This window comes from Neltuma alba, unplaced genomic scaffold (genome assembly GCF_004799145.2).
Source record: "Neltuma alba isolate B1F8T4 unplaced genomic scaffold, ASM479914v2 tig00006230_pilon, whole genome shotgun sequence".
In the NCBI taxonomy this organism is placed as follows: Eukaryota; Viridiplantae; Streptophyta; class Magnoliopsida; order Fabales; family Fabaceae; genus Neltuma; species Neltuma alba.
In genome coordinates, this window is record NW_021634395.1 from 54320 (window position 1) to 80870 (window position 26551).

General features: G+C 32.2%; 4 protein-coding genes across 5 annotated transcripts; 2 read left to right on the forward strand and 2 right to left on the reverse strand.

Moving 5' to 3' along the window:
- The first annotated feature begins 6240 nt into the window (after positions 1-6240).
- Positions 6241-8273, forward strand: LOC114749922 (glycerol-3-phosphate acyltransferase 1-like). The gene is made up of 2 exons (XM_028938459.1): positions 6241-6951; positions 7404-8273. The coding sequence occupies exons 1-2, from the start codon at positions 6241-6243 to the stop codon at positions 8271-8273; spliced, it is 1581 nt and encodes a 526-aa protein (XP_028794292.1).
- Positions 8274-11615: 3342 nt separating this feature from the next.
- Positions 11616-12509, reverse strand: LOC114749923 (uncharacterized). The gene has a single exon (XM_028938460.1). The coding sequence runs from the start codon at positions 12507-12509 to the stop codon at positions 11616-11618; it is 894 nt and encodes a 297-aa protein (XP_028794293.1).
- A 1646-nt stretch (positions 12510-14155) lies between these two features.
- Positions 14156-17027, reverse strand: LOC114749927 (glucan endo-1,3-beta-glucosidase 12-like). Of its 2 annotated transcripts, none has more exons than XM_028938465.1 (4): positions 16871-17027; positions 15178-15708; positions 14545-14575; positions 14156-14371 (listed from the first exon to the last, which is right to left on the reverse strand). In XM_028938465.1, the coding sequence occupies exons 1-4, from the start codon at positions 16929-16931 to the stop codon at positions 14191-14193; spliced, it is 804 nt and encodes a 267-aa protein (XP_028794298.1). In that variant the 5' UTR covers positions 16932-17027; the 3' UTR covers positions 14156-14190. The 2 variants fall into 2 exon arrangements, with proteins under 2 accessions (XP_028794298.1, XP_028794297.1); XM_028938464.1 differs by having other exon boundaries at positions 15178-15756.
- Positions 17028-19471: 2444 nt separating this feature from the next.
- On the forward strand, positions 19472-21317 carry LOC114749924 (pentatricopeptide repeat-containing protein At2g42920, chloroplastic-like). The gene has a single exon (XM_028938462.1). It carries the CDS (start codon positions 19472-19474, stop codon positions 21062-21064), a length of 1593 nt encoding a protein of 530 aa, XP_028794295.1. The 3' UTR covers positions 21065-21317.
- The last annotated feature ends 5234 nt before the right edge of the window (positions 21318-26551 follow it).

Consider the following 26551-nt stretch of genomic DNA (forward strand, 5'->3'; position numbering starts at 1 on the left):
ACCTATATAAAGGCCTGGTATGGCCTGAAACCTATTAAAAAACCTGTATTTTAAAAAAAATTCAAATTACATAGTGATATTTAAAAAAAAAAGCCTACATAATAATTACATTTTTAGTCCCGTCTTTTATTTAAATTTTAGTGTCACATTTTAAATCTTAATTATAATTAAAAAGGATATTATTGAAAGCTGGTTGCAATTGTATGTTAAAACTTGGGACAAGACTATGTTTAAGTACAAAATGAAAAATTAAAATCAAGACGAATAAATAGGAAAAAAAATGACAAATTTAAAGATCACATTATTTATTGATATTATTATTTTAAATTATATTTTTACTTATCAATTAAACTTCAAAATCCAAGAAAACATGAAGCCATTAACTATGTATTAAAATTAAAAAATAAATTAAAAGAGCACATTAATAATAGTAGCCTTAACTAATTTTTTCATATATTATAATTGTAAATTTATAATAGGCCAGGTCAGCCTAACAGGCTTAACATGCTTATCAGAAAGCCTAAGCCTAGTCTATTAAGCTAAACAAGCCTTTAAACAGACATAGGCCTACTTTTTTTTAAGAACCAGGCCAGACTAGGCTACAGGCAGCCTGGCCTGCTTCCATCCCTGCTCCCAAATCCACCATCGTCGCTTCTATTGATTACTTTGTTAGGGTTTGGTTTTGATTCCAAAGGATCCTCACATTTCATTACTACCTCCTATCCTTAGCTAGTCTGGATTGGATTTAGGGGTGTTTGGATAGAACCAAATTATGGTTTGGAGAATAGATTTTGAGAATAGATTTTGAAAAAAGTGATTTTGATAAAGTGAGAATATTTGGATAGTTGTTATCAGAATCTTTTTTTTCCTATGCAAATTACTAAAAATGACATAAGTTAATATGATAATTAGATTAAAATATATTTTAATTCATTTTTTTGAAATAATAATTTGTAAATAATAAATGATATATGAAAAAAATATAATTAAGTAATATTACCTCCAGTCCTTAGTATAAGAGCTAATGGGATATTCAATTTGATTTTGAATATAAGATACTAATCGTTTTGTCCCACACATTTATCTATTTTTTAAAATAGTCCTCATGTTAATTTGCACATGTTAAAGGTTCTATTAAATAGTAGTCTCAATGCATATCATTAACAAGTATTTGAGAGAATACAACACCTATTTATTTTAAATAAATAATTTAACCAATTTTCTTAATATTGACAAATTAGTTATCTAGCTCTTATATTAAGGATTGAAGGTAGTAATTGATATGTGTATATATTTTTATATCCAAAACCATGGTTTTATACCTTCAAAAGCAAAAAAATTCACTTCATGGAAAACCATGGTTTTATCCCAAAACCATGGTTTTCAAATTAAAAGTGATTTTGCAAAAAAATTAAGGTGTTTGGTTGCTCTTATTCAAACCATGGTTCAAAATTTAAAAGTGATTTTGAGAAAAAATGTGGTGTTTGGATAATTTTTTCTCAAAACCATGGTTTGAAGAAATATCCAAACACCCTCTTAATCTTAAACATAAGGCCTCAATATAATTTACTTTACTTTTCAAATTTATAAATTTTCTTTCCAAAATATTCTATTGATTGTAACGGATTCCTACTAAGAGCTAGTTCTAATGCATCTGATTAACGAGGCTAATTTAGGAAAGTGAATACATATTTGTTTCCAATAATAAACTTAACTACTTTTTTTTAATATTTTTAGTTAGTTATGTAGATTTTATATTAAGGATTGGAGATAGTATTATTCTACATATGGGTGATGAAAGAATATGTATGTGTGTGTGGAGTTGTAGATTCATGGAATGTGTTATTTTGTTTTGATTCAAGACATGGAGGCATACCAAATGCATTGGCTTTAATTTGGAACAGTAGAGAGCTTTTTTTACGGACCAAGAAAATAAGATGAATGTTGTCAGCTTTGGCAAATTAAAAAAGTGCAAGATGTATCCGGACGCAGTGCATATATGGGTGGCTTTCTCTCATTAAGTTTGAACGAGTGGTTTTGCATGCTCTCTTGTATTCACGAATGAGATAATAATTTGCTTTCATCCATCATTATTCGTTGTTTAATTTTTTTCTGATCCCTTTCTTTACGTGATTTAATGACAAAATATTTTCATATTTCGGATTAGGATTTAATTATAGGTACATTTGGTGTGGTATCGTACCCAAACGATATATCATAATTTAAAAATAATTTATTATAATTCATCTGACTCTTTATATTAAATGTTATACCCAATTTTTACTAAACAAACAAGCCAAAAAGTATTATTCCATCGGCGCCCACCTATCTTACACAGGAGCATAATTTTCATGTTCTTCATCTCAAAGACGGGATTGATAAGTCGGTGGCTCTCAACCAAGGCACGTGGCTCCTTCAAGGTTTTACTTTATCTGTATTTTCAATTAATAAATATTATTTTCAGAATATTTTAGGAATTTCTCCGCGGTGAACTAATGTACATGTTCTTAGAGTAGATGAAAAATATATGTAATTGAAGTAAAACAGGAAGGATAATTTAGTAGCATCTAAATTTAAATTAAGGTATCTAGTATCCCAATCTTATTTATGATGCATTCAACACTCAAATATTATTTCTTTAGTTCATCCAGCATCTTTTGATATTGTTGTCTACTTACATCCAGTAGCTCAATTTTATTGTACTAGATATATTATAAATAAGATCATCATACTGAACAACATGAGACTGCTGAATGTAACTGTGAAATAACATAAAAAGGTTGATGACTTTAATTTACTCAAATATAAAAGAGATAAAAGCATTTTAATTTAAATAACATGAAAAAGTATAATAAGTAAGATCCTTAATTATTTTCTCCTAATTTACAAATATGGATTTCATGAAACCGTCAATTGGATTCAATGTACCCAAAGATCCTATTTGGTACGAAGTATTGAAAATAAAGAATAAAGACGGGGATTATAATTGAGACAAATCATTAAAAAAATGTTTAGCATGTGTAATTGTTTATTATATAGGATTAGGCAAATTCATGAAAGTAGGATGGGAAAATATCACTTCTTCTCATGGTATTTTCCAATCCCACATACATAGATTTATTTAATCCCACGTGACAAGTAATTTTTTATGCTAAATACTCTTTTAGTAGATTTTTTTAATCCTAATTTCAATCCTTATCCCTTATCTTTGATGCTTCATACCAAACAGAATCATAGATTTCATGCAGAATGAGGGAGGTGAGAGATATGTGAAGGATGTTGAATAATTGCATGCAAAATTAAAGGAACAGACATATCAAATGATTAATAAGTGTTCACCAAACCACTAAATGAGAATGACATGAAATCTTCTTCTAACCACCTCACTAACACAACCTACCACCGCCTCCCAAAACTTGTCTCATGATTTTGTAGATCACACACTTTATAACATGCGTAGTCATGCCGTTGTTGTTTGACTAACTTAACTAGCCATTAGCTATGTGTGAAACTTTGGTCTTCGACGTATATCTTTTCTGATAACCTCAAATATAGTTGAAGAGAGCAAAATGAACAGCAATGGGCCCCACTAGAATGAGCATATATTTTTATAAGAAACTAAATATATAGTAAATCCATTTTTTTTTACCATGGAGAAATTATTAAGGGGAATTCATAAAATAAAATTATTTACTAAATACTCCTTAGTTTGTTGACGTAGGATTTAATTGTTGAATTAATCTTAGTTTTAAATACAAGATCTATTTATTATATTTATTAATTTTTTTTAAATTATCTTTATTTATAATCCCTTAGTAATAATCAAGTAGGAGAGTGAGAGAGGATATTAAGGAAGATGATTATGGTATTTTAAGAAAAGTATGTTATATTTCTCATAATTCGCTAACTAACTCAACTTTTTTAATCTAATGGCGGAGTGGTAAATAGTAAATTTATGATTAATAAGGAGAATTCGGGTAAATTTCATGTTAATATATCAACTATAATCCAGCATATATACATTTGTATACAATTCAAAATAAATGGCAACATTTACAATTTATGGTGTAATGGCATTTTAGTCATTACAAAAAATTGCAGAGGATAAAATAGTTACCCAAAATTACATACATCCATAAACAAAAGGGTATTTCCTTCCATTTCAGTGTCACTGGAATCAAAGACGAGCTTAACACGCATCAACAATAATTAAAAATAAAATAAGTTTTCAATTTTATCCAACTCATATGATGCGAGTAACTTATGAAAAATAAACAAATATAAAATAAATGTAATGTGAGAATGATGTCACAAACATGTAAAAATTAAAGACTAAGAATTTCTCCTCCATATATCCTAATCTTATAAAAAGGACAAGAGGGAGAACCAATCCAGAGAATTTTGTGCTGTATTTTTGAGAGAATGACAAAAAAAGAAGTTGGAAATTACAAATTCTAAATCAGGTTTGGTAACACAACTTATTTAGTATTGACAAGTCTAAATTTACAAATGGCAACAAATTTTTATTGATATTCTTTATTTAGTATTTACAAAATTTCAGTTTCTTTTTTTGTTATTGTCCTTTTTTATCTTTTCATTTCCAAAAATAACATAGAAATTATTGTATACCAAACAAGTACTTGATTTTACTCAATTTTTTTAATATATCTAACTATCCATCATCATCAAGTTACTTTTTAAATCCGAAGAATCCGATTCATTAATTATTATAAAAAGAAAAAATTACCTGGCATGGCTCAAAATTCAAATGTTCCATTTTTCCTATATCCATCCCCACATCACGGAAAGAAGTTTGCCTTTATGGATTACCTACTTGCACCCCTTATAATTAACTAGCAACAATTAGTCATTTGAATTACTATTAATTTTTTTCCAATTTAATCCAAATTCTGGTTTACATACCCAAGTTCGAGATTTTTTTTTTTTTTGGTTTCATCAAAGGCTGCAACTAATTATTCCATATAAATCACCTGTAATTATTCCACATCAACTGATGCCAAAGTGCATCAATTATCAGTACTCACAACACTCAGTAATTATACTAATAAATATTTTATGTTAAATTTCCTGTAAATAATTATATTACTACTTAAAATAAATTAAAGCTAATAATAAAATAAGACTAGAGCAATATACGGGAACACGAATCTGAAACTGGTTTGGTCAATATCCTTGGGAACAAACACCAATTAATCACAACAACAAAGCAATTTGACTTGTGACAAATCTGATAAAAGGATTTAAAAGTCAGTGAATCGTTTGTGTGGGTGATCTAACTTGTGATTGGTTCATATATATATTCTGGCGAAAATTGTTGAGAAGATGAATGATGAATAATTTCAAAAGATCACACTTTCCAAGGCAATGAAAAACCAAATAACTACAGTGTGCGTGTGGAGGATTGAAACCGGTTTTCAAAAAATGAACCCAGGCTCTCAGTGACGGTCACCAACATTTGAACCTACCAACCGTTATATGTCAACGGTCAACCAAACAGTGATTTTCATTAAAACTAACAAACATTTGAATCTTTTTCCCCAGAATGTTACCCATTTTTCCAAAATTATATTTATTTTCCTATGATGAAAGTCACTACTTCTAGATTTCCATGATGTTTATTAAATTTTTTGGGTCCATTGGAGGGAATTTTGTTCATTAGATTTTCTTGGAAAACCTCAAAGAAAGTACCATTCAGTTTCTTGAGAGATGAGAGCTGAAGCACTTCATAAAATTACTCTGACAGTGTCATAAAATTCGGATGGTACATCACACGCCAATCCTGCTTGAAGAGTTAAGAGTAAAGATATAGTGCCAAAATGTGGAGGAGACTTGCATGAGTGAATGGAAAAATAAGAGGAGAGGCAGGAAGGAACAGAACTTTAAAGCGTTGAAATGTGAGTTAACTTGCATGACCGAAAGAAAATTACAGAGACACAAAAGCAGAAGTGCTAAACAAGAAACTGAAAGGAAAAATCAAACGGAAGAAAATGTGAAAGGTGAAGTTAATGCCACCTGTGTGGTTAACCAAATGCTGCAGTCAACCATCTCTTTTTCTTCCTGCACCCTGTTAATGACTCTTATAAATATTCTCCGCAATCTCTTCCTCTTCTCCCCAAATACTCATTTACTCTCTCTCTCTCTCTTTCTGTCCTTAACACAGCCTTTCTAGCACTTTCACCACCGTCATCATTACTGAGAGGAGAAGCTCAAGTAGTCACCATGGTGCTGTTAATGGTTCTTCTCAGGCTTCTAGCTACCTCATGTCATAGAGCTGCAGGAAAGATGAGAACTTATGGCTTTCACATAAGCAGTATTGTGTCAGTTAAGCCATCACATTCTTCTCAGTCTTTCCCTAGTATTACCAAATGTAGTTTGGAGGGTAGAAAATCCCAAACACTAGCCTGTGATATTCACAGAGTTCTGTTGAGGTCCCACTCTTTCTTCCCCTTCTTCATGCTCGTTGCCTTTGAAGGTGGAAGCATTTTCAGAGCCCTCTTCCTGCTTCTGTCATGTCCTATATTATTGGTTCTAGACTATGAACTCAAGCTAAAGGTCATGATCTTTATAACCTTTTTTGGGCTCAGGATAAAGGACATGGAAAACACTTGCAGGGCGGTTTTACCTAAGTTTTATCTGGAGAATTTGAGCCTTGAGGCATGTGAGGTGTTGAGTTCAGTAGGGTTTAGGGCTGTGTTTACCAGTGTGCCTAGAGTCATGGTGGAACGTTTTCTGAAGGAGTACTTGAGTGTTGATGAGGTTATAGGAACAGAGTTGCAGAGTTCTGGAGGTTACTTTACGGGTTTGGTTTCTGAGTCTGGTTTGGTTGTGAAGTATGGAGCTCTTAAGCAGTACTTTGGAGACAGAAAGCCTGACATTGGACTTGGAAGTAGTCACAGTGTTCATGATCATCTCTTCATCTCTCATTGCAAGGTAAGAAATTAAAGACTCTTTTGATAGGCTAGAGTATGAACAGTTTATTTCTTCTTCTTCTTTGAGCTACCAAATGATAGTACTCTGTAGACAAAAACATGAAAATGACAATGGAAGATCATCTAGGAGACCAAGGCTTTAAATGTGGCACTGTTTTACCATTGTCTTTTATGTTTTACATTTTTCTTTTTCCTTGCTCCACCAACTGACAACCTGGGAACCATGGTGGCCACAAGTGAGTAAAAGAGGAAGAAAAAGAAGTTAAGATCATTCAGACAAAAACACATACACAAACCAATCACAATTATAAAACCTGAGTCCTGAGATCAATCCTTTGCTACACTTAGTAAATAATGTATCTACCTATCTGACGAGTTAAATTTTGCAGGCACTACAATAATGTTTCATCCATCCACATGTACTGTATTTAATGTGTTTAATTTACCTGACAGGAAGCTTATGTGGTGAAAAAAAATGAAGGTTCGGTGATGCCAAGAGAAAAATATCCAAAGCCATTGATTTTCCATGATGGTAGGCTTGCATTTCTACCAACCCCATCAGCAACACTCTTCATGTTCATGTGGCTTCCCATTGGAATAATCTTAGCCATTTACAGGATCCTTCTAGGAATCATTCTACCCTACAAATTAGCCCTAGTTCTTGGCAGTTTCAGTGGTGTTCACATCAATTTCAAGGCTCAGTATAACTCCAAAAAGTCCCACAAATCCAAAGGGGTCCTATATGTGTGTACCCACAGGACCCTCTTAGATCCTGTATTTCTCAGCACATGTTTGCGTAAGCCATTAACAGCAGTCACATACAGCTTAAGCAGAGCCTCTGAGATTATAGCTCCAATAAGGACGGTGAGACTCACAAGGGACAGAAAGAAAGATGGGGAAGCCATGGAAATTCTTCTAAAAGAAGGTGATTTGGTGGTTTGCCCTGAAGGAACAACTTGCAGAGAGCCATATCTGTTGAGATTTAGCTCGTTGTTTGCTGAATTGGCTGATGAGATTGTTCCTGTGGCCATTAATGCGAAAGTGAGCATGTTCTATGGGACCACAGCTAGTGGGCTTAAATGTTTGGATCCAATTTTCTTTTTGATGAATCCTAGGCCGAAATATTTCATTGAAATTCTTGAGAAAGTGCCCAGAAATCTCACATGTAGTGGTGGAAGATCCAGCTTTGAGGTGGCTAATTATATACAGAGAAGGTTGGCAGATGCTTTGGGATTTGAGTGTACTAATCTTACAAGGAAGGATAAGTATTTGATGCTTGCAGGGAATGAAGGGATTGTTCAACAAAACATGAGCAAAGAGTGATGAGAAATAAAGTTTGCTCTTTTTTTTTTTTGGTTATTTTTTAATTTTAAATGTGATGATCATGATACTTTTGGGTGATATGATAGTTAGAGAGAAATTTGTGTTTCTGGGCTATCTTTAATGGATGTTCTGCTTGTTTTGGTCAGCAAGTGTGTTCCTATATACTATTGTTTTTTAAGGCTTTACATGATTTCTTAATCCCGATTTACTGAATTTTATATTTTCAGTAAATTCATATTGGAAGTTTATGTTCAATAAAAACCTTTCAATGAGTAGGAAAGTTTAATTCTAAATAAGTAAACTCATATTAATTAGACTATTATAATGATATGAAGAAAAAAAGTTTGATAATAAGTGGGTTGTGGTGAATTATGTAGATTTTACATCATTGCCTAGTATAATTTGTATTTGAAATTTTAAAATTAAAAAAAATACACCTTAATTTGTTAATGAACTTAGCATCCTTAAATAAGAAATTTTTTGTTCTATTGATGGAAATATTTTCAATAAAAATGATCAAAGAGAAATATTATTTTAGAAAAAAAATCAACATATAATAAGTAACTAAATTAATTGGTTTAATAGTTATAAATTAAGTATTTAACTCTTACATTTTGGATTTGGATTTGGAGAAGGATTTTATTTATAATAAAAAAATTAAAAATTATGAGTGACAAGCCAACAAAAAATACTAGGCCCTACTTCTTTAAAACAATCAAATCTAACAACTTTCATGTGGTCCCAAGAACTTCTATTCTTATCTAGCCAACCAAAAATTAGGATAGGAGATGAAGCATCAACTCATATAAGGTCTTTTTGAATGTTAAAAAATTAGTACAAAAATGAGGAAAGTTGTCAATTTTTTTAAAACAAAAAAAAATTCTGTCCCTTCTTCGTAAAAATATTCGAAGGAATCCTCTTTCCTCATGGGAAACTTACTCCAAAAATAAATTAATAGCAAACTTTCTATTCATACAACTAAAGCAACACATGTATGTATGAATATTTTTTATTTTGTTAAATATCAAAATTATTATCCATGCGATTGGACGCTTGCCTGCGTGTGAGGCCAATATAGATATGTATGGTCAAAACTCTAGTTGAGGAGGGGTATATTTGTCTTGCTCGGTATATAGCCGAATCAGAATTCTCCTCTTTTGGAAGTGACCACATACATCCTTTGGTTCCTCTTGTTTGTTTGGTTGGAGGGGAGGGGAGATGAGCCCCTCCCCTCCCCTCATTTGATTAAAAATTTTAGAGGGGAGGGGAGCTAAAATGTCCCCTCCCCTCCCCCTTCCCTCTCTCTCCTTATTTTGGCTCCCCTCCAAATTAGGGCCTGTTTGGTTTGAGGGGAGGGAAGGGGGGAAGGGGAGGGGAGGTTTCATCCTCACCTTGTTTGGTTTGATTAAAAAGGAGGGGAGGGGAGGGTATTTAATGATCCATTGTTTGATTCAAGGAGGGAAGGGGAGGGATAGTAATAATCAATTTACCATTTTACCCTTACATATTAGTTTATGTTTTTTATTGATATATTATATAAATTAATTTACATCTTAATTTAAATTATATAATTTAATAAAAATTCAGTCTTATCATGTTAATATGTGTATTAAAAAATTGGTATAGTAATTTTTTATTCTAATTAATATAATAATATATTTAAAATAATCAAATTAACAAATTTTATATGCTCTAAGAAAAATGAAATTTTATTCTCTTTAGGCTATCTTTTTTTCCAGCTTTAAAATATATTTAATAAATAATATATTTATAAAAAAATTAATTTTATAATATTATAATTTTTTATTTTTAAATAATTTTTATAATATATTTTTAATTATAATAATGTATTTATTTTTTATTTTTTACTTAGGATAATATATTTTTTATTTAAAATAAATATTATAATAATATATTTTATGGGTAAAAGTGGAATATTAAAAAACCATAAGGGTATAATGATCCAAAATTTTGGCTCCCCTCCAAAAACCCCCAATTTGGAGGGGAGCTAAAATGGGGGGAGGGAGGGGAGGGGAGGGGAGGGGAGGGGACATTTTAGCTCCCCTCCCTCCAAAATTTTTAACCAAATGAGAGGAGGGGCTCATCTCCCCTCCCCTCCCCTCCCCTCCCCCCCAACCAAACACACCTAAGAGGAGCCAAATTTTTGGACCATTATGTCCTTATATTTTTTTAATATTTCACTTCTACTCATAAAATATATTATTATAATATTTATTTCAAATAAAAAATATATTATCCTAAGTAAAAAAATAAAAAATATATACATTATAATAATTAAAAATATATTATAAAAAATTATTTAAAAATAAAATATTATAATATTATAAAATTAATTTTTTATGAATATATTATTTATTAAATATATTTTAAAGCTGGAAAAAAAGATAGCCTAAAGAGAATAAAATTTATTTTTCTTAGAGCATATAAAATTTGTTAATTTGATTATTTAAATATATTATTATATTAATTAGAATAAAAAATTACTATACCAATTTTTTAATACACATATTAATATGATAAGACTGAATTTTTATTAAATTATATGATTTAAATTAAGATGTAAATTAATTTATATAATATATCAATAAAAAACATAAACTAATATGTAAGGGTAAAATGGTAAATTGATTATTACTATCCCTCCCCTCCCCTCCCTGAACCAAACAAGGGATCATTAAATATTCTCCCCTCCCCTCCTTTTTAAATCAAACCAAACAAGGTGAGGATGAAACCTCCCCTCCCCTCCTCTAACCCTCCCTCCCCTCCTTCCCCTACCCTCCCCTCAAACCAAACAGGCCATTAGTTCTCTTTGTTAGGTGACGGGTGAGTTGAAACTCAGGACTCGTGGAGATCTAAGGCATGCCTCTAAGCTTAAAATATACTTGCAAAAATACTTCTAGATTATTTCTTAATAAGATCCTCATACTAATAATATGATTTGATTTTACGACCTTAAAAATTATAAATTGACTCTTTATCTATTAAAACTTGTCATTACATTGTTATAAAATTTTTTAGTAGATATACTAAAATCTTATAGAAATTTTCTCTTAATTTATTGTAGCACCTAAGACAATTGCATAATTTCTCACATAAATTATACAAATCAAGATGCACAACAGCATGTGATTAGATTGGTTTAGTCTCCAATTGAACATGCGACCTCCTGGAATTCCATGTGAACAAGCCAAACAAAATTTACCAGATAATCAACGCGGAAACTTTGGCTGTGGAGCTACTCAAGGAATTTTAAATACAGAGCCTCTTGACCTTGTGACCAAAAAATAGAAAAAAGGACTACGAGGCTCTGGCTGCAGACGATCACAATCCGCCGACCAGTACTGTATTATTCTGTGGGGCCCAAGAAGTATTACGATGACCACACAACTTTCGTCCTGGAATCCCCAATGCATTATCTACAATCCGATCGTGCCACGTGTCCCTCATGCCTTGATTCAGCCGTCGGATGAACCCTTCCTTTTGCGCTTCGCAAAAGTGCAAGAACCTGGCCGCATGCCTTGGGTCCTTATCCTCCCACCAACGGTCATCGTCGTCGCCGCATTCCGGCGACCCCTCACCTGCGCGGGAGAATTCCTCTCGAGAAAATCCGGCTAAGTCTGTAACGTACTCCACCACTCCGTCAATGAGCCTCACGGGAGCACCAGACTTGGCATCCCATAGCCATACTCGAACCATGGCACGTAAAACAGATGAAACTATTGCTTCTTTGTAGTTCTCTTCTTCAAGCAACGATGGGCTCAGGTCAATCACGTAATCGTTGACTTTCTTTCCGGCGGAGATGATGGTGGCAGCAGTAAGATTCCGGCTAGCAAGGCGGAGGGTGACGTGGGATACGTGCTTCTTGGAGTACTGATGTGGATCAGGATAAAGGAAGCGTTCCACGAAGGAGCTGGTGTTGAGGAGTATTCGGGTGGCTCCGTCGTTTGAGACGTAAAAGAGATCAAAACGGCGGCCGGCCGGGGAATCCATGGCGTCGTTTAATAGGGTTATGCGGAAGGTTTTGGAGGCTTCATAGTTAGCCCATAATGCGATAGCTGCAACCGAGAAAACGAAAACCAATCTGATGATCACAGTTTTGTCGCTTGAGAAGATCGAATCTTTGTGATGAAACGACGGTGAAGAGGTGGCAGAGACGGCAGCTGCGGCAGCCGAAGACGGTAGGAACGGCTGGAGGAGGGAATATTGGCCCTCCATATATGATGGAAACTACAGGTAAGGCAAGGAAAAAGAGGGATGTGAAGGGTTTGATAAAAACTGATCAACAACAGAAATTATATGAAAGTACAAATAATTATGGGGCTTTCGTGGTGGTGGGGACAAATGATAATGATATCGTGAATTATTTAATTTTTTTAATATGTATTGCTGCTATAAAATTCCAATAAAATATAATGTATAATAAAGCATGCATGTGCAAATCAGCGCGCATATATATATATATATATATGGTTCATATGATGCATATCGCTTATTAAGTATAGAATATCTGGATCCATAGTTAATAACTGATGAGGAGTTTGGATCTCATTTATTATTCTCTCTGTTAAAAATGAATGCAAAAGCCTCTTGTCATTGGCTTCCTTTTTTTAAAAAAAAAAAAAGTATTTTTTTCCTTTTCTTTTTAGTAGTCTTCTTCTTTTGGAGGACGTGGTCTATTTATTATAGTGAAAAGAAAATTTTTTCACGATAATGATCGAGGGGAAAGAGAGGTATGGCCTCTTGTTGTCTCCTCTGAAACAGATAGAGGCATGTGAAGGCATGGGTCGTTCTGGTTAGGAATTGAATTGAGATGTTATGTTTATGTGGCCTAAGGGTGTCTGAAAAACCTAAGATCAAACTCATTTATCGTTCATGAGATAAGATTTCTTTAACATAGTTATGTTGTACTACCTCCGATTCTAATTATAAGAGCTAGTTGACTAATTTGAGGAGATTAAGAAAAGAAGTTAAGTTAGTTATTTGTAACAAATCGGTGTTGTCTTTCCTAAAATATCCTTACTAATCAAATGTATTGGCTAGAACTACTATTGTTAGAATGATTACTTTGATAAAAAAATACATAAATATGAGAGACAAAGTGTATTGGGGTCTTATATTTAGGACCAAAATAAAAGCCAAACAAGATTTTATATTAAGGACCGGAGGTAGTATAAGAGTTCGTTTGACTTTTATTTTGATCCTAAATATAATACCTCAATTCACGTTGTCTTTCATATTTATCAATCTTTTTTCAAAATAATCTTTATAATAGTAGTTTTAGCCAATACACTTAGATTAGCAAGAATATTTTAAGAAAGACAATACATATTTATTAATTTAAATAGTTTTTTTAATCTATTCGAATTAGTCAATTAGCTCTAATATTAAAGACCGAAACTAGTATGACGTAAAACTATTTTGAAACAACCCATGAAATCACTTGAAAAAGAAAAATGCTAATCCAAACATAATAGATGCAAAAATTAAAGTGGACAGAGGGCTGATAATTGGGTGATGCAATGCTAGCCTGTTTGGGGGCAGGCCGTCTTCTTCTAATTTGCAACTTATGGTTTGACCCGAATTCCCAATTCTACTTGTTTATGGAATTATGTCTGATTTGGGTGAAATGATATTTTAATAAAAAACGCTATTTGAATTATATCCTTAGCATGGTTGTGTGATTGGTAATAATTATAAGTCTAACATTAATGAGTCTTGAATCTACATGAGGCAATTTTTGACCAAACTACATGAGCCGCTTGACATAACAAGGATTACGAGGATTTTGGTCAACTTAGAACAGATAGTTAAACCCAAAAATGTGTTTTGGGGGGGGGGGATTTGCTGAGAGAGAAGCAAAATTGCAAAATCTGATACTGTAATTAGTGATGCATTTTTAGAGACAAAAAGTGTTTGATGACAAGAATTGTATTAAGAATACAGTAACATAGACAAGTGGGAAGCAAATGATTGATGATGAAGGTGCAGCAGAGGGATATGGAGTCATAGGCACCGGAACTGACCCAAACACATTTGCTCCCATTGAGTTTGTTGTGTTCAACACTGATGTGCTTGTGCTGCATTCCAATTTTAACACTCCATTTTTAAAAGGCCCCAAATAATAATAATAATAATAATAATAATTAAGAACCTCATTGAAAAAAATAATATAGTTATGTTTTTCTGATTCAGTTTGTGGCAAGAAAATAAAAGAAAGCTTAGATGGGGTAAGAGCGAAATGTCACCTCACCTGATGGAGGGATATTGACAAGGGCCAGAACCTGGGGGAAAAAATAGAAAAGAAAACAAAAAGAAAACATTAACAAATAATTAATTAATAAAAAGGAGAAACCCTATGGATAGACAATAAATACTACCTCCTGTCCTTATTATAAGATCTCATTTGACTTTTTATTTGGTCCTAATTATAAGACCCCAATCCATTTTGTCTCTCATATTTATGCATCTTTTTCCAAGATAATCCTTCTAATAATGATAGTTCTAACCAATATACTTAATTAACAAGGATATTTTAGGAATGACAACACTTATTTATTACAAATAACTAACTTAACTTACTTCTTTAATCTCCTCAAATAAGTTAACTGGGTCTTATAATTAGGACCGGAGGTAGTATAAGAATGGGTCACTTTTCTAAGGTGTGGCTCTGTGGCTACCAAGAAAAGTTGGAAAAAATTTTGACTTTCTGCTACATGCATATCAATCAAGTGCCGCTTTTGTAGGTCCTAAAAATACCCAAATAAACTTCCAAGAAAATTCAAAGATGCACCAAAAGTTCCTTGTTCTGTTCTGTCTCTGCCCAGTATCCAATCCAAAATAATTATAGATATATATGAACATAAAAAAAAAAAAAACTGCTTACTTGGATTAGTGCTGGTGATTACAGCAAGTCCACCAAAATTGCAGCTATTAGGAACAGGATTCTTCTGATAATAACTATTGAATGCAAAAGAAGCATGATCTCTCAAGGAACTGGGGTTATAGCATCTTCCATTAGGCTGGATCTCAGAGCAATCAGCCCCACCATAGCCACAAGCATAGTCCAAAGCCACTTGCAGAGACATCTGAGAAGCACTAGGGCTTGCAATACACCAGCTCACACCAAAACCAGAAGAAGAAGAAGAAGATGATGATGATGGTGGTGGTGGTGAAACAGAGGAATTAGTGCTGTTGGGTGTGGTTGGAGCATTAATGGTGGTGGTGTATGGGAGTGTCGAAGCTGGGGAAACTGTGTCTGGACTGGAATTAGGGTTTAGAATTGGAGATGAAGAAGAAGAAGATGGTGATGAGATTATGGGGACTAAGTTTGGGACTGTGGTTATTGGGGTGGTGATGTCTTTTTGTGTTGTGGAGATCACACGTGATTCCTTCATTAATATCCTCTTGCTTGATCCTGTAGTTTTCATTCCAACTGTAATTAAAGCACTTGGATTGTTTTGCTCTGTCTTTTCAATGCTCATTTCAGAAACAGAGTCATATCAAAATTTCAACCTATCTTTTCTCAAACAAATTTTGCACTGTTTACATTTATGCCTTCAAGAAGGTAACATAGCAGAATGTGCTACGCATGTGGCTCACACCTATGTTTATGCCCATTATTTATTTTCTAACTATTTCTCCTGAGTGCATTAAAAATATACTCTTGGGTTGAAGTGAAAGATCTCTAATGAGAATCAAGAATTTATAACATTTCTTTGAAATAATTTCAGGGACAAAAAGTCATTAGCGGGAATAAAATATTGCCTTGTGTTGAGCATGCATGGAATACAATATTCATTTTTGCCTCTTTTTGAGTGGATTAGAATGAGCAAAAGTGTAATTAAACCCAAGATTTGCCTTAATCAAAGATGGGCTGTAGTATACATATGCTCAATGTGAAAGCAAAAGGCATTAAGATTTTTAAATAGCCGCATAATTATTGGTTGAAGGACTCGATGAAAAAGCAGAATATAATAATGAAGGAAAATTCCACAAAGAGACAACAGTTTGAAGCATGCCAACTATTATCTATTTAAATTTCCATGGAAAGAGGAGGGAAAAAAAAATCCCAAACAGTGAACTATGTTCCAAAACAGAGAATCAAAAACGGACAAATCAATTTGAGAAAAGAGAATTGTAGCCAGTTTGGGCTAACATGAACTTCCCCTCAAAATCAGACCAAAAAAAGAGAGAGCAAAAAACTGCCATTTAAAATCCTCTAAAATATGATTTTAGTTGAACCAAAGAGAAGGAGAGACACTGAATTCCCTTCTATCTGCAAGTCTTACACTATTTATTGCCGATATCTTTCACTTTTCTTCACTTCAACTTAAATGGTTTGATCAGATTGGGATGGATTTACATGGCCTAATTACAAAACAGGAAATGCATTCTGTGGGTTGAGAATTCAGAGCATGTTCTTCTTAGTAAAGGGACTATATGCAGAAAACAGAGAAGAAGATATAACTAAGAAGGAAACAGCGGAATCAGAATCAGAATGAACATGTTATGTGTGTGTGAATTAGCAGCTTGAGAGGCATATCCAAATAAGATTGTGAAGAGAGGAAGAGAATTACCAGAAGAGAGGAATTGAGTGAGAAGGAGAAGAAGTACACAGAAAAAGTTTCTGTTTGCCATCTTCAATAATCTTGAAGGCTTGCTTAGCTTCTTGTTCAGTATGGTTTCTGGAGATTGTGAATGAAACAAACAAAAGGGAAAGCAACACAGAGGAGTGTAAGAGTGAGTGAGTGAGTGTGTGTGTCTCTCTCTCTCTCTCTATATATATATATGAAGAGAGTTATGTGGGGGTGTGTGTGGGGAAGGCGAAAAAAGGAGGGGGGTGGAAGAAAGTCGAAAGGAAAGGAGAAAAAGGGGACTGCCTCGTGATGACCGTAATCAATCACCCCCTGCCTTCCTTTTCCACTGTTTTCTTATCTCTTTAATCCTTTTTTTTTTTTAAATCTAGATTATTAATTAATATCTTTAATATTTTCTTCGTGTTTTAATTATGTTTAAATGTTAACGTAATGAGCATAACTAAAGTTTAGTTCACACACGTTGAAAATCTGCATTATATTTTGGGGGAAAACATTATCAGAATAAAAATAAAATATAATTTATGTAAGAATTCTTCTTATATTATTGTTTTCAAATGCATAAAATATATTAATGGTAAACAGATGTAATGTATATTGCGTTTGAATTAAAATTATGAAACAATTTGTGATAATTTATTTAAATTCCAAATTTAAGGCTTCCTATTGTTGGCTTTTTATATTTATCATAGTCATGTCATTGTAAGTAGTTAATATTCCACGCAATGCAAATTAATAATTGGTTCAAGGTCAATGTCATGGACCTGCATCATTTAAGGAATTAGTAATAGTTTCTTTGTTTTGTTTCATTGTAGTTTTTATTATTCAAAATTAAATTAATAAAAATTCAGGTCTGATTTTATGGCTGTGCTGTAATTTTACTGTAAAGGTATTTTATGTACAGAAGAAAAAAGTGTTGAGTACTGAATGGAAGGAGGACTATTATATATCTTTTTCAAAAATTCATTACTTTTTCTGACTCCTTTGTCTATTGTAAAGGGAGGGACCATTTTCCACAATTTGTCTCCCAACAAGATACATAAATAATAATAATAATAATAATAATAATAATAATAATAATAATAATAATAGTGCTAGTAGTAATAATAGTAATAAGTCTCTTAATGTCCATTCTTCTATTCATGTCTAGTTTGTTGAAAATAATGCACCTAACTAAAAAAGAAATATTTTCCTAATAATTCTAAGTAGTTTGTTGAAATTTGTTTACAATTTATTAATGCAATTAACCATCTATTATTCCGAAATTCTAATTATGTATGATTGATATCAATATCAAGACAAAATTAACAATGAAATGAAATTAATCCACATGGATGAAAATATAATGGTACAGACAAAATATAAAATTATTTAAATTACAAAATTTTCATTATAAATCTTTAAAATATAAAAAAATTGAATTAAGGTCCATTGAAAATAAACATTGAATAAATTAACCAAATTATTGACAAGAAAGAGTGAAAAGGAAATAGAAGCTAGTTATATGTTTAGCTTTTCAATATCATTATAATTAGAAGGAATTATAGTTGCTCATGTGGGTGGACCATATATCACAGACCATATGAATAGTAATAATAATAATACTATTTTGGTTATAAAGCAAATTATTTAGAGTTAGTGAAAGTTCAGCCTCACAAAGTCAAAGTTATCATTAGCTGCCCTTTTAGACCAAGTTGCATTTGAAAAATACCAAACCTAGAAAATAATATATACACATATAGTAGTAGGGTAGCCCCCCCTTTGTATTTTCTTATTAAAGCCACTTCTTAACTTTTGTACCATTAAATTAGAGTCATGTCACCGGATCCCATGTCCTATTTGTTCCTTTATTGTCAATAATAAATCTTCTATCATTCTCAAAATCCTGCCTTTTCATTTGAAAAATATTTGCGTATTTGCTTATCTTTGAAAGTTAGTTCAATTTTTTTTGGATTACAAAACAATTGCCCCTCCGTAAATAAAAACAAAATATGAAAAAAGAAAAATTATTTTGTAGGTAGCTATAGTTTTTCTCAGTTTTTAATTTGGCACTTATACGTTTTTTCCTCTTAATTAAATATTCTAATTTTGCTATGTTAGTACTGTTAACTTATGTAACTTTGCTTTGTTAATATCATTAGCCCTTATACAAAAAATAATTATACTAATAAAGCAAAATTATAGTATTTAATTAGAAGAGAACAATGCACAAGTATCAAATTAAAAATTGAGAAAAAATTATAGCTACATGCAAGATGATTTTCTTATAAAAAATGTTACATGCATTTTTCTTTTCTATATTTCATTTCATTTAATTATGTGATGAAAAGCCTAATTTTATTGTTTAAATAAATAAAGAGAACATGTTATCAATTTTTATTTTTATAAAATTTAAATATTTTTATTTGAAAGGAAATAGTAACAATTTATATTAAAAATATAAAAAATGAAATAAAATTTAACCAAAAAGTCATACCAGCTGACCAAGTCCGGATCCATTATTCATCTTCCCCACCAAAGAAGATAAAGCTATAAAAAGGTGGACTCTGCAGAAGAACACGAGGACCACTGGAAGAAAAGAAGATGGCAACACTCTGCTTCGCACACTCCCCTGTACCATCATCATTATCTTCATCACCCTCCATATCCAATTTCATCTCAGACCACCCATGCCTCACCATGCTTGAAAAGCAATGCTTCGCCATGAAAGACCTCAAAAAGATTCATGCTCACATCATCAAAACTGGCCTAATCGACGACCCCATTGCCGCTAGCCGCGTTTTGACCTTTTGCGCCTCTCCTTCTGGGGATACCAACTATGCCTACTTGCTTTTCACTCGAATTCCCAACCCAAATCTCTATTCTTGGAATACTATCATTAGATGCTTCTCTCGTAGCTCAACCCCACAAGACGCAATCTCACTTTTCGTTGAAATGTTGTACTCAGATACTCAACCTGAAAGATTGACTTACCCTTCGGTTTTTAAGGCTTATGCTCAAATGGGTCTCGGCCATGAAGGAGCTCAGCTTCATGGGAGAGTTTTGAAATTGGGTCTTGAACATGATGGGTTTATCCGTAATTCTCTGATACATATGTATGCGAATAGTGGGCTCTTGAGTGAAGCAAGGAGAGTGTTTCATGCTCTCTTGGAATTTGATGTTGTAGCTTGGAACTCAATGATCATGGGCCTTGCTAAATGTAGGGAAATTGAAGAGGCCAGGAACCTGTTTGATAAAATGCTTACGAGAACTTCCTTTACATGGAATTCTATGATTAGTGGGTATGTAAGGAACGGGAAACTCATGGAGGCATTAGAGCTTTTTCACAGGATGCAGAAAGAAGGGATTGAGCCTAGTGAATTTACAATGGTAAGCTTATTGAATGCTTGTGCTCACATGGGATCACTTCAACAAGGGAAATGGATTCATGATTATGTGAGAAAGAATGGGTTTGAGCTTAACGTCATTGTGGTCACAGCAATAATTGACATGTACTGCAAGTGTGGAGCTATTCATGATGCTCTACAAGTGTTTGAGGAGTGCCCGAGGAGAGGATTATCATGTTGGAACTCCATTATTATAGGGCTAGCCATGAATGGTCTTGAAAGAGAAGCAATTGAGTTCTTCTCTGAGCTTGAATCTTCTTCAAGTCTAAAACCAGATTATGTAAGTTTCATTGGTGCTCTAACAGCCTGTAAACATCTAGGCGAAGTTGATCAAGCTAGAGACTATTTTACTCTAATGATGGATAAATATAAGATCAAACCATCATTAAAACACTATACATGCATGGTTGAAGTTCTAGGCCAAGCTGGACTACTAGAAGAGGCAGAGGAATTAATAAAGGTTATGCCAATAAAGGCAGATGCTATTATATGGGGGTCTCTACTGTCATCTTGTAGGAAGCATGGGAATCTCGAGATAGCAGAGAGGGCTGCAAAACAAGTTCTTGCCCTGAATCCAAGTGACTCTGGTAGTTATGTGCTTCTTTCAAATGTTCATGCCGCGTCGAGCCGATTCGAAGAAGCAGTGGAGGAAAGGCTTTTGATGAAGGGAAGTTTGACAGAGAAAGAACCAGGATGCAGCTTGATTGAAGTGAATGGAGAAACTCATGAGTTCTTAGCTGGAGGGAGGCTGCATCCAAAAACTCAAGAGATATACTCTTTTATTGAATGATGTTGTTGGTGGTGCAAAAGGATGCTTATGTGGTGCATTGTACATGAGAAGGGGATGTTAGGCTTTAGATAAAGCAAAATGTATGTCAGTATATCTTCATGAAAAGCTATACTAAGTAGTTTGTTGTAAAGCTTATTGTTCAGGAGCAGAACATAAAAGTCATATAGATATATGTATATAAGCAATTATATGTCACTGTCAATATATCTTCATTAAAAGCCATACCATTGCCTTCTTTTGGGCTATAAGGCTGTTTCAGTTTATGGTAAACCTTATTTGTTACTCTTCTCATTCAATTCCATGTGTCTTTTTTTTTTTTTTTAATTAAAGAGACAAGTGATAACAAGTTGAGATACATACGAGATTGAATCCATAACTTCTCATATAAAGTTGAAATGCTATCTTAATCCCATAAAACGATTCATCACATTTGAAGTGTCTAAAAACAGTCCTTTAAATGATTAAATTTACTAAATCAAATAAATTGTTTGCATGAAACATGTTAAGATACAAGTTAACACCAATAAATGTAATGTCATATTGTCGAGTGATATTTTTATTTTTTTTCTTTTGTATTTTAAATGATAAGGTAGGAACCTAACCGTACTTAATTCAAAAATTAAAAAATTGGAGATATTATTGCAGCCCTCTCTACTAAAAGAAGTGCTCATTTGGTTTGAAATAATAGCAAAATTAAAATAATTATAGTAATTATTCACTAAAATCAACTCATGGATAGGAGAAATCACATATAAAATAATAGAAAGATCACACAATAGTTTCTTAGAGTAAACCCATCCTTCTTCTTTTTCTCACACTAGAAAAAGTATATTTTATTAATACGAAAAAGCCACAGAGAAGTCAAAATACATGAAACAGAAACAACTCGAGGAAATAAAACCAAACATACTCATCAAATTCCGAATAATTCGGATCGAGTAAGTAAAAACACACAAGTGATCTATCATTAGATTTAATTTTCTCATTAATTAGTATATTTTAGGCTGAACGTCCCAATGGCATGAACAATGTCATTATTGGCTGTGAATAAAATGGCAACGAGCTCTGATGTTTTGTTCTGCAGAACCGATATGGGGTGGCCTTGCTTCTTCACAACTATGGACGCAGAAGGGATTATCTCATTAACTTTCTTCACTACTACTTCCACCTTCCTCCCAAGCAGCAGACGCCATGGATAATTCCTTCCTTCAATATAATCCCAACAAAAACCACAATCAACTTCAACTCTGTTACTCCATTTGTTTTAATTTTCTAGACCAACGCATCAGTTTATTTTTATTAATGGGATATGTGTCTATGATGACTTGTAAAAATAGAGGTATATATATAGATATTCCTAGTATGCCTTATTTATAAGACATTTTCAATATGTTTCATCAAAACTAATATAAACTTCAATTAAATAATTTTGTCTTAAAATTTAATGAATTTTCAACTTTATCCTTATTTAAGAAAATAACAACTCATATAATAAATTTAATGAAATGACTTATACAATAAACAAATAGTCTTTCTACCTTATACATAAGGCCCTATAAGTACATTAATTTCTCTTTATATTTAATCATTTTTTAGCACTTCTCTATGCATACATACATATTTATTTGTTAACATGAAATATTAGAACTCATGATAACCTCCAAATCTTTTTAATTTACACGGATGGATAATCTTATCGTCATTAATTACTATGTTATTAGATGATGCATTGCTATGGCCTTATGGCGTAATGACGTGGAAGATTCCATATAAGTAAAAGGTTATGAGTTTAATATCATTTGTAGTCGATCCTGAGCAATGAACAAGTAGTGCCTGTTAATAAAATTAAATTAAACTAAACTAAATTTGAATTATTTAATCTCAATTTGAACAGTTTCTATAAGATATGAGCACCCGTTGCTCATCATCACAATCCACCTTTTATTCTACATAGTTTTTTTTTTGGGTCAAATATTCTACATAGTTTGTTTACAAATGACTTATCAGAGTTGAAGAAATTATCTGTACCTTTTTTATTTCTTCATCAATTCCTGAGGGAGAAGAGGCTTGACCAATATTCGCAGAAGAGTCTTGAGTGGTGGCATGATCAAAATTCACAGAAGAGTGTGGAGTGGCCAAAGAAATAGGAACAAGTGCTTCAAACTGGTTGAAATAGTTAACATAATCATCCAGAGAAGATTGTGGAGTGATTGAAGAAATAGGAATGAATGCTTCATTCTGGGTTGAACAGTGAACTTGAATTGCTAATATGGTAAGCACACTCATAATTATCATTTTTGCTAAATGACCCCTTGCAAAGTCCATTATTTTTTCTTCTTTAGATTTTCCCTCTCTTTGGATTTTGCTGTTGAACGAATGAAGAGCTAAGTGGGGTCAGACCCAAAATTTATAAGATCTTCATATCATCATTTATGAATGTGACATCTTGCTATTTTAATTCGGTTGCTTTTAAATTATTTCGATCTTGTCCTTATAAAGATCCTTATGGATCTGCGCAATATAATGCTGTAAATCAATATCAATAAGTTTTTATTATTATTTAAGTGTGGGATTCGAATTTGAGCTTGTGTAAGTGTAAAATACGAATTAACTAATTCACGAGCATCTTTTTTTTGTTGCATAAAATTGAGATAAATTGTATATTTCTTTTGTAGTAAGCTTCCAATACATGAAAAGTCCATCTGAAATTGTGGGTTGCCCTTTGAAACACCTTAATCTGTGATTATATATATGTGTATATTTATAATATTAATCGCTTATTAACCTTTGTTTTGTTTTTTTAGAACACTTATTGACCTTTTCTATTGGGTGAAAAAACACAACTTATCGGTTGATCACATGGCTAGCCAATTTTCTATTTTTAAAAACAAGTACTCCTCCGGTTCTTAATATAAGACCCATTTAACTAATTTGATTAGATTAAAGAAGTTAGGTAAATTAGTTAATTATAAGAAAAGTAACACATTTTTCCTAAAACACCATAATCATATTTCTTAATACTCTCTCTTCCTCTTCCACTTGATTATGGTTGAGGGAGTATCCATAAGGGTAATTTAGAGAAAATTGATAAATATGAGAAATGGGTCTTATATTTAGGACCAAAACTAACTCAACAATTGGGTCTTATATTAAGGACCGGAGGAGTACAATATATCTTGAACCTTTATTTGTTAAAACGATAAAATTTTCTATTTTTAAATTTTTATTATATCATTTCCAAATACGAGAAACCTTATGCTAAAACGAAAGTGAAAATAAGTATATCTTTTTTAAATGAACTTAAGAAGAGATCAAAACAATTTATTCTTTATTTAAATTATCTATATAAATTAATGATTAATCTCGCATCGCCGTATGGGTTTTGCAACGTAACCCCATTTATATTTTAAAAAAGAAAAATGGCATTGGGTCAAAGTTCAAACAACAATATAATGCAGAATATATAAGGACAACAAAAAATAGCAGTATTCCGAAGACCAGATCCCAAGCAATGTTTGATATATTGAAAATATTTTAAAAAAAGAAAGAGAAAAATAGAATTGAAAAAATGATAACATGAGAACAAGTATACCAAATAATATTTGAGAGATTTAGAAAAAATTAAAAATTCTCGAACTCATCTTTAAAATAAAAATAAAAAATCGGGTTTCTTAAACAGGAAAAGACCATATTGCTCCTGAAATAAAAATACATCACAAATGACTATTACCACCACTACTTGTATTATTATCAGGACAATTTTGACATTTTAATAGAAAATAATACTTTGGTTAAAAAAACAGAGAAAATAATACTCTTCCAATTTTATATGTATGAGTTAGAAAGCGGTCACAGATGTACTAACAAATCATTTACCAATAATATCTTCATATCGGTAGTATAATTTGAGCTTATGACCTTATGGGTTATGAATTAACTTTTTATCTACTATACCAACTATTGTTGGTGTAATAATTTGTTTTTAAATAAGGTACAGTTGTATCCAATACCCCAAAATATTTTTTCGGGTGTGTCCAGTACCTTAAATTATTTTGTGGTATGCATTTAGCATCTTAAATTATTTTTTTAAACGCGTCCAATACCTTAAAATATTTTTTTGTGCATTCAGCATTTTAAAACAACTTTTTTGATGCATCCATTATCTGAAAATATTTTTTAGTGCATCTAGCACCAAGAGAAAAAAAATACTTCAGGATATTAGATGCACATAAAAAAATACTTTCAGGGTGCTGAATGTATCACAAATTATTTCAGGGTGTTGGATGCACTTTTATCTTTTTGAATGTGAGGTTAAGATACTATCTTAGTGACATGATTTTATTATATTCATCATTTCAAAATGATCCCTTTTATTTGAAGTGTTTTGAAATAATCCTTTAAATGATTAAATCTACTATATCAAATAAGTTTTTCTAAGCAGCATATCAAACAGGTTGTTTCTGCAAATATGTTATAATTTAACACCAATTTGTTATGTGCTCTCTTTATTTTTATTTTTATTTTTGGTATTTTAAATGACAAGATTGGAACTCGATCGTGCTTAATTCAATTGAAAAAAGAAAGTGGAGATGGAATAATTACACCCCTTTTCTCTACATAAGCTCGATCGAATTCTTAGCTCAATATTTTATTATTCAGGATATATAAGTGCTCATTTGACTTGAAAAAAAATAATTCATTATTAATTACTCATCCATCGGTGGGAGGAAACCACAGCTGAAATAATAGCTAGAAAGTATATTTTCTCCAGAATAGACCCAGCATTTTTTTTATTCGGGGCCAACACATCTCACTTCGCCAATCTTATTTATAAAGTAAATAGATTTTTTTCTTAATATAAGTCATCTCATTAAATTTATTATATAAACACGTATCATTTAATTTTACCCATAATTTTAAAATAAACTATTCGTTGTTTATTGACACAAAATAACAGGAGGACATGGAAGCCAAAAATACATAGAATAACAATAAGAGAAATAAAACCAATATACATATCGACACGAATTTAAACTAATTCAGGCTAATCCAAACTGAAAACACACTTCTCCATATAAAAACACAAACAAATTAAAGTATCATTAAATTTTTAAGGTTAATATCTGTTGGTCACCACAACAATGGCATAAACAATGTCACTATTATAGTATGTGAATAAAATGGCAGTGAGGTCTGGGCCTTTGTCTTGTAGAAAATATGCTGGCATGCCTTCTTCCTTCACAATTACCGACGCAGAAGGGATTATTTGATTCACTTTCCTCACTACTTCATGTACTCTCATCCCAAGCAGCACACGCCATGGATAATACCTTGCTTCAATATTCCAAAAAAAAAAAAAACACACACACACACACACACGCACAATCAACTGAGATTGTTCATTCATATAATAATTTAATGAAACGGCTTATATTAAAAATAGAACATGAAAAGTACATTGATTTCTCCTAATATTTAATCACTTTT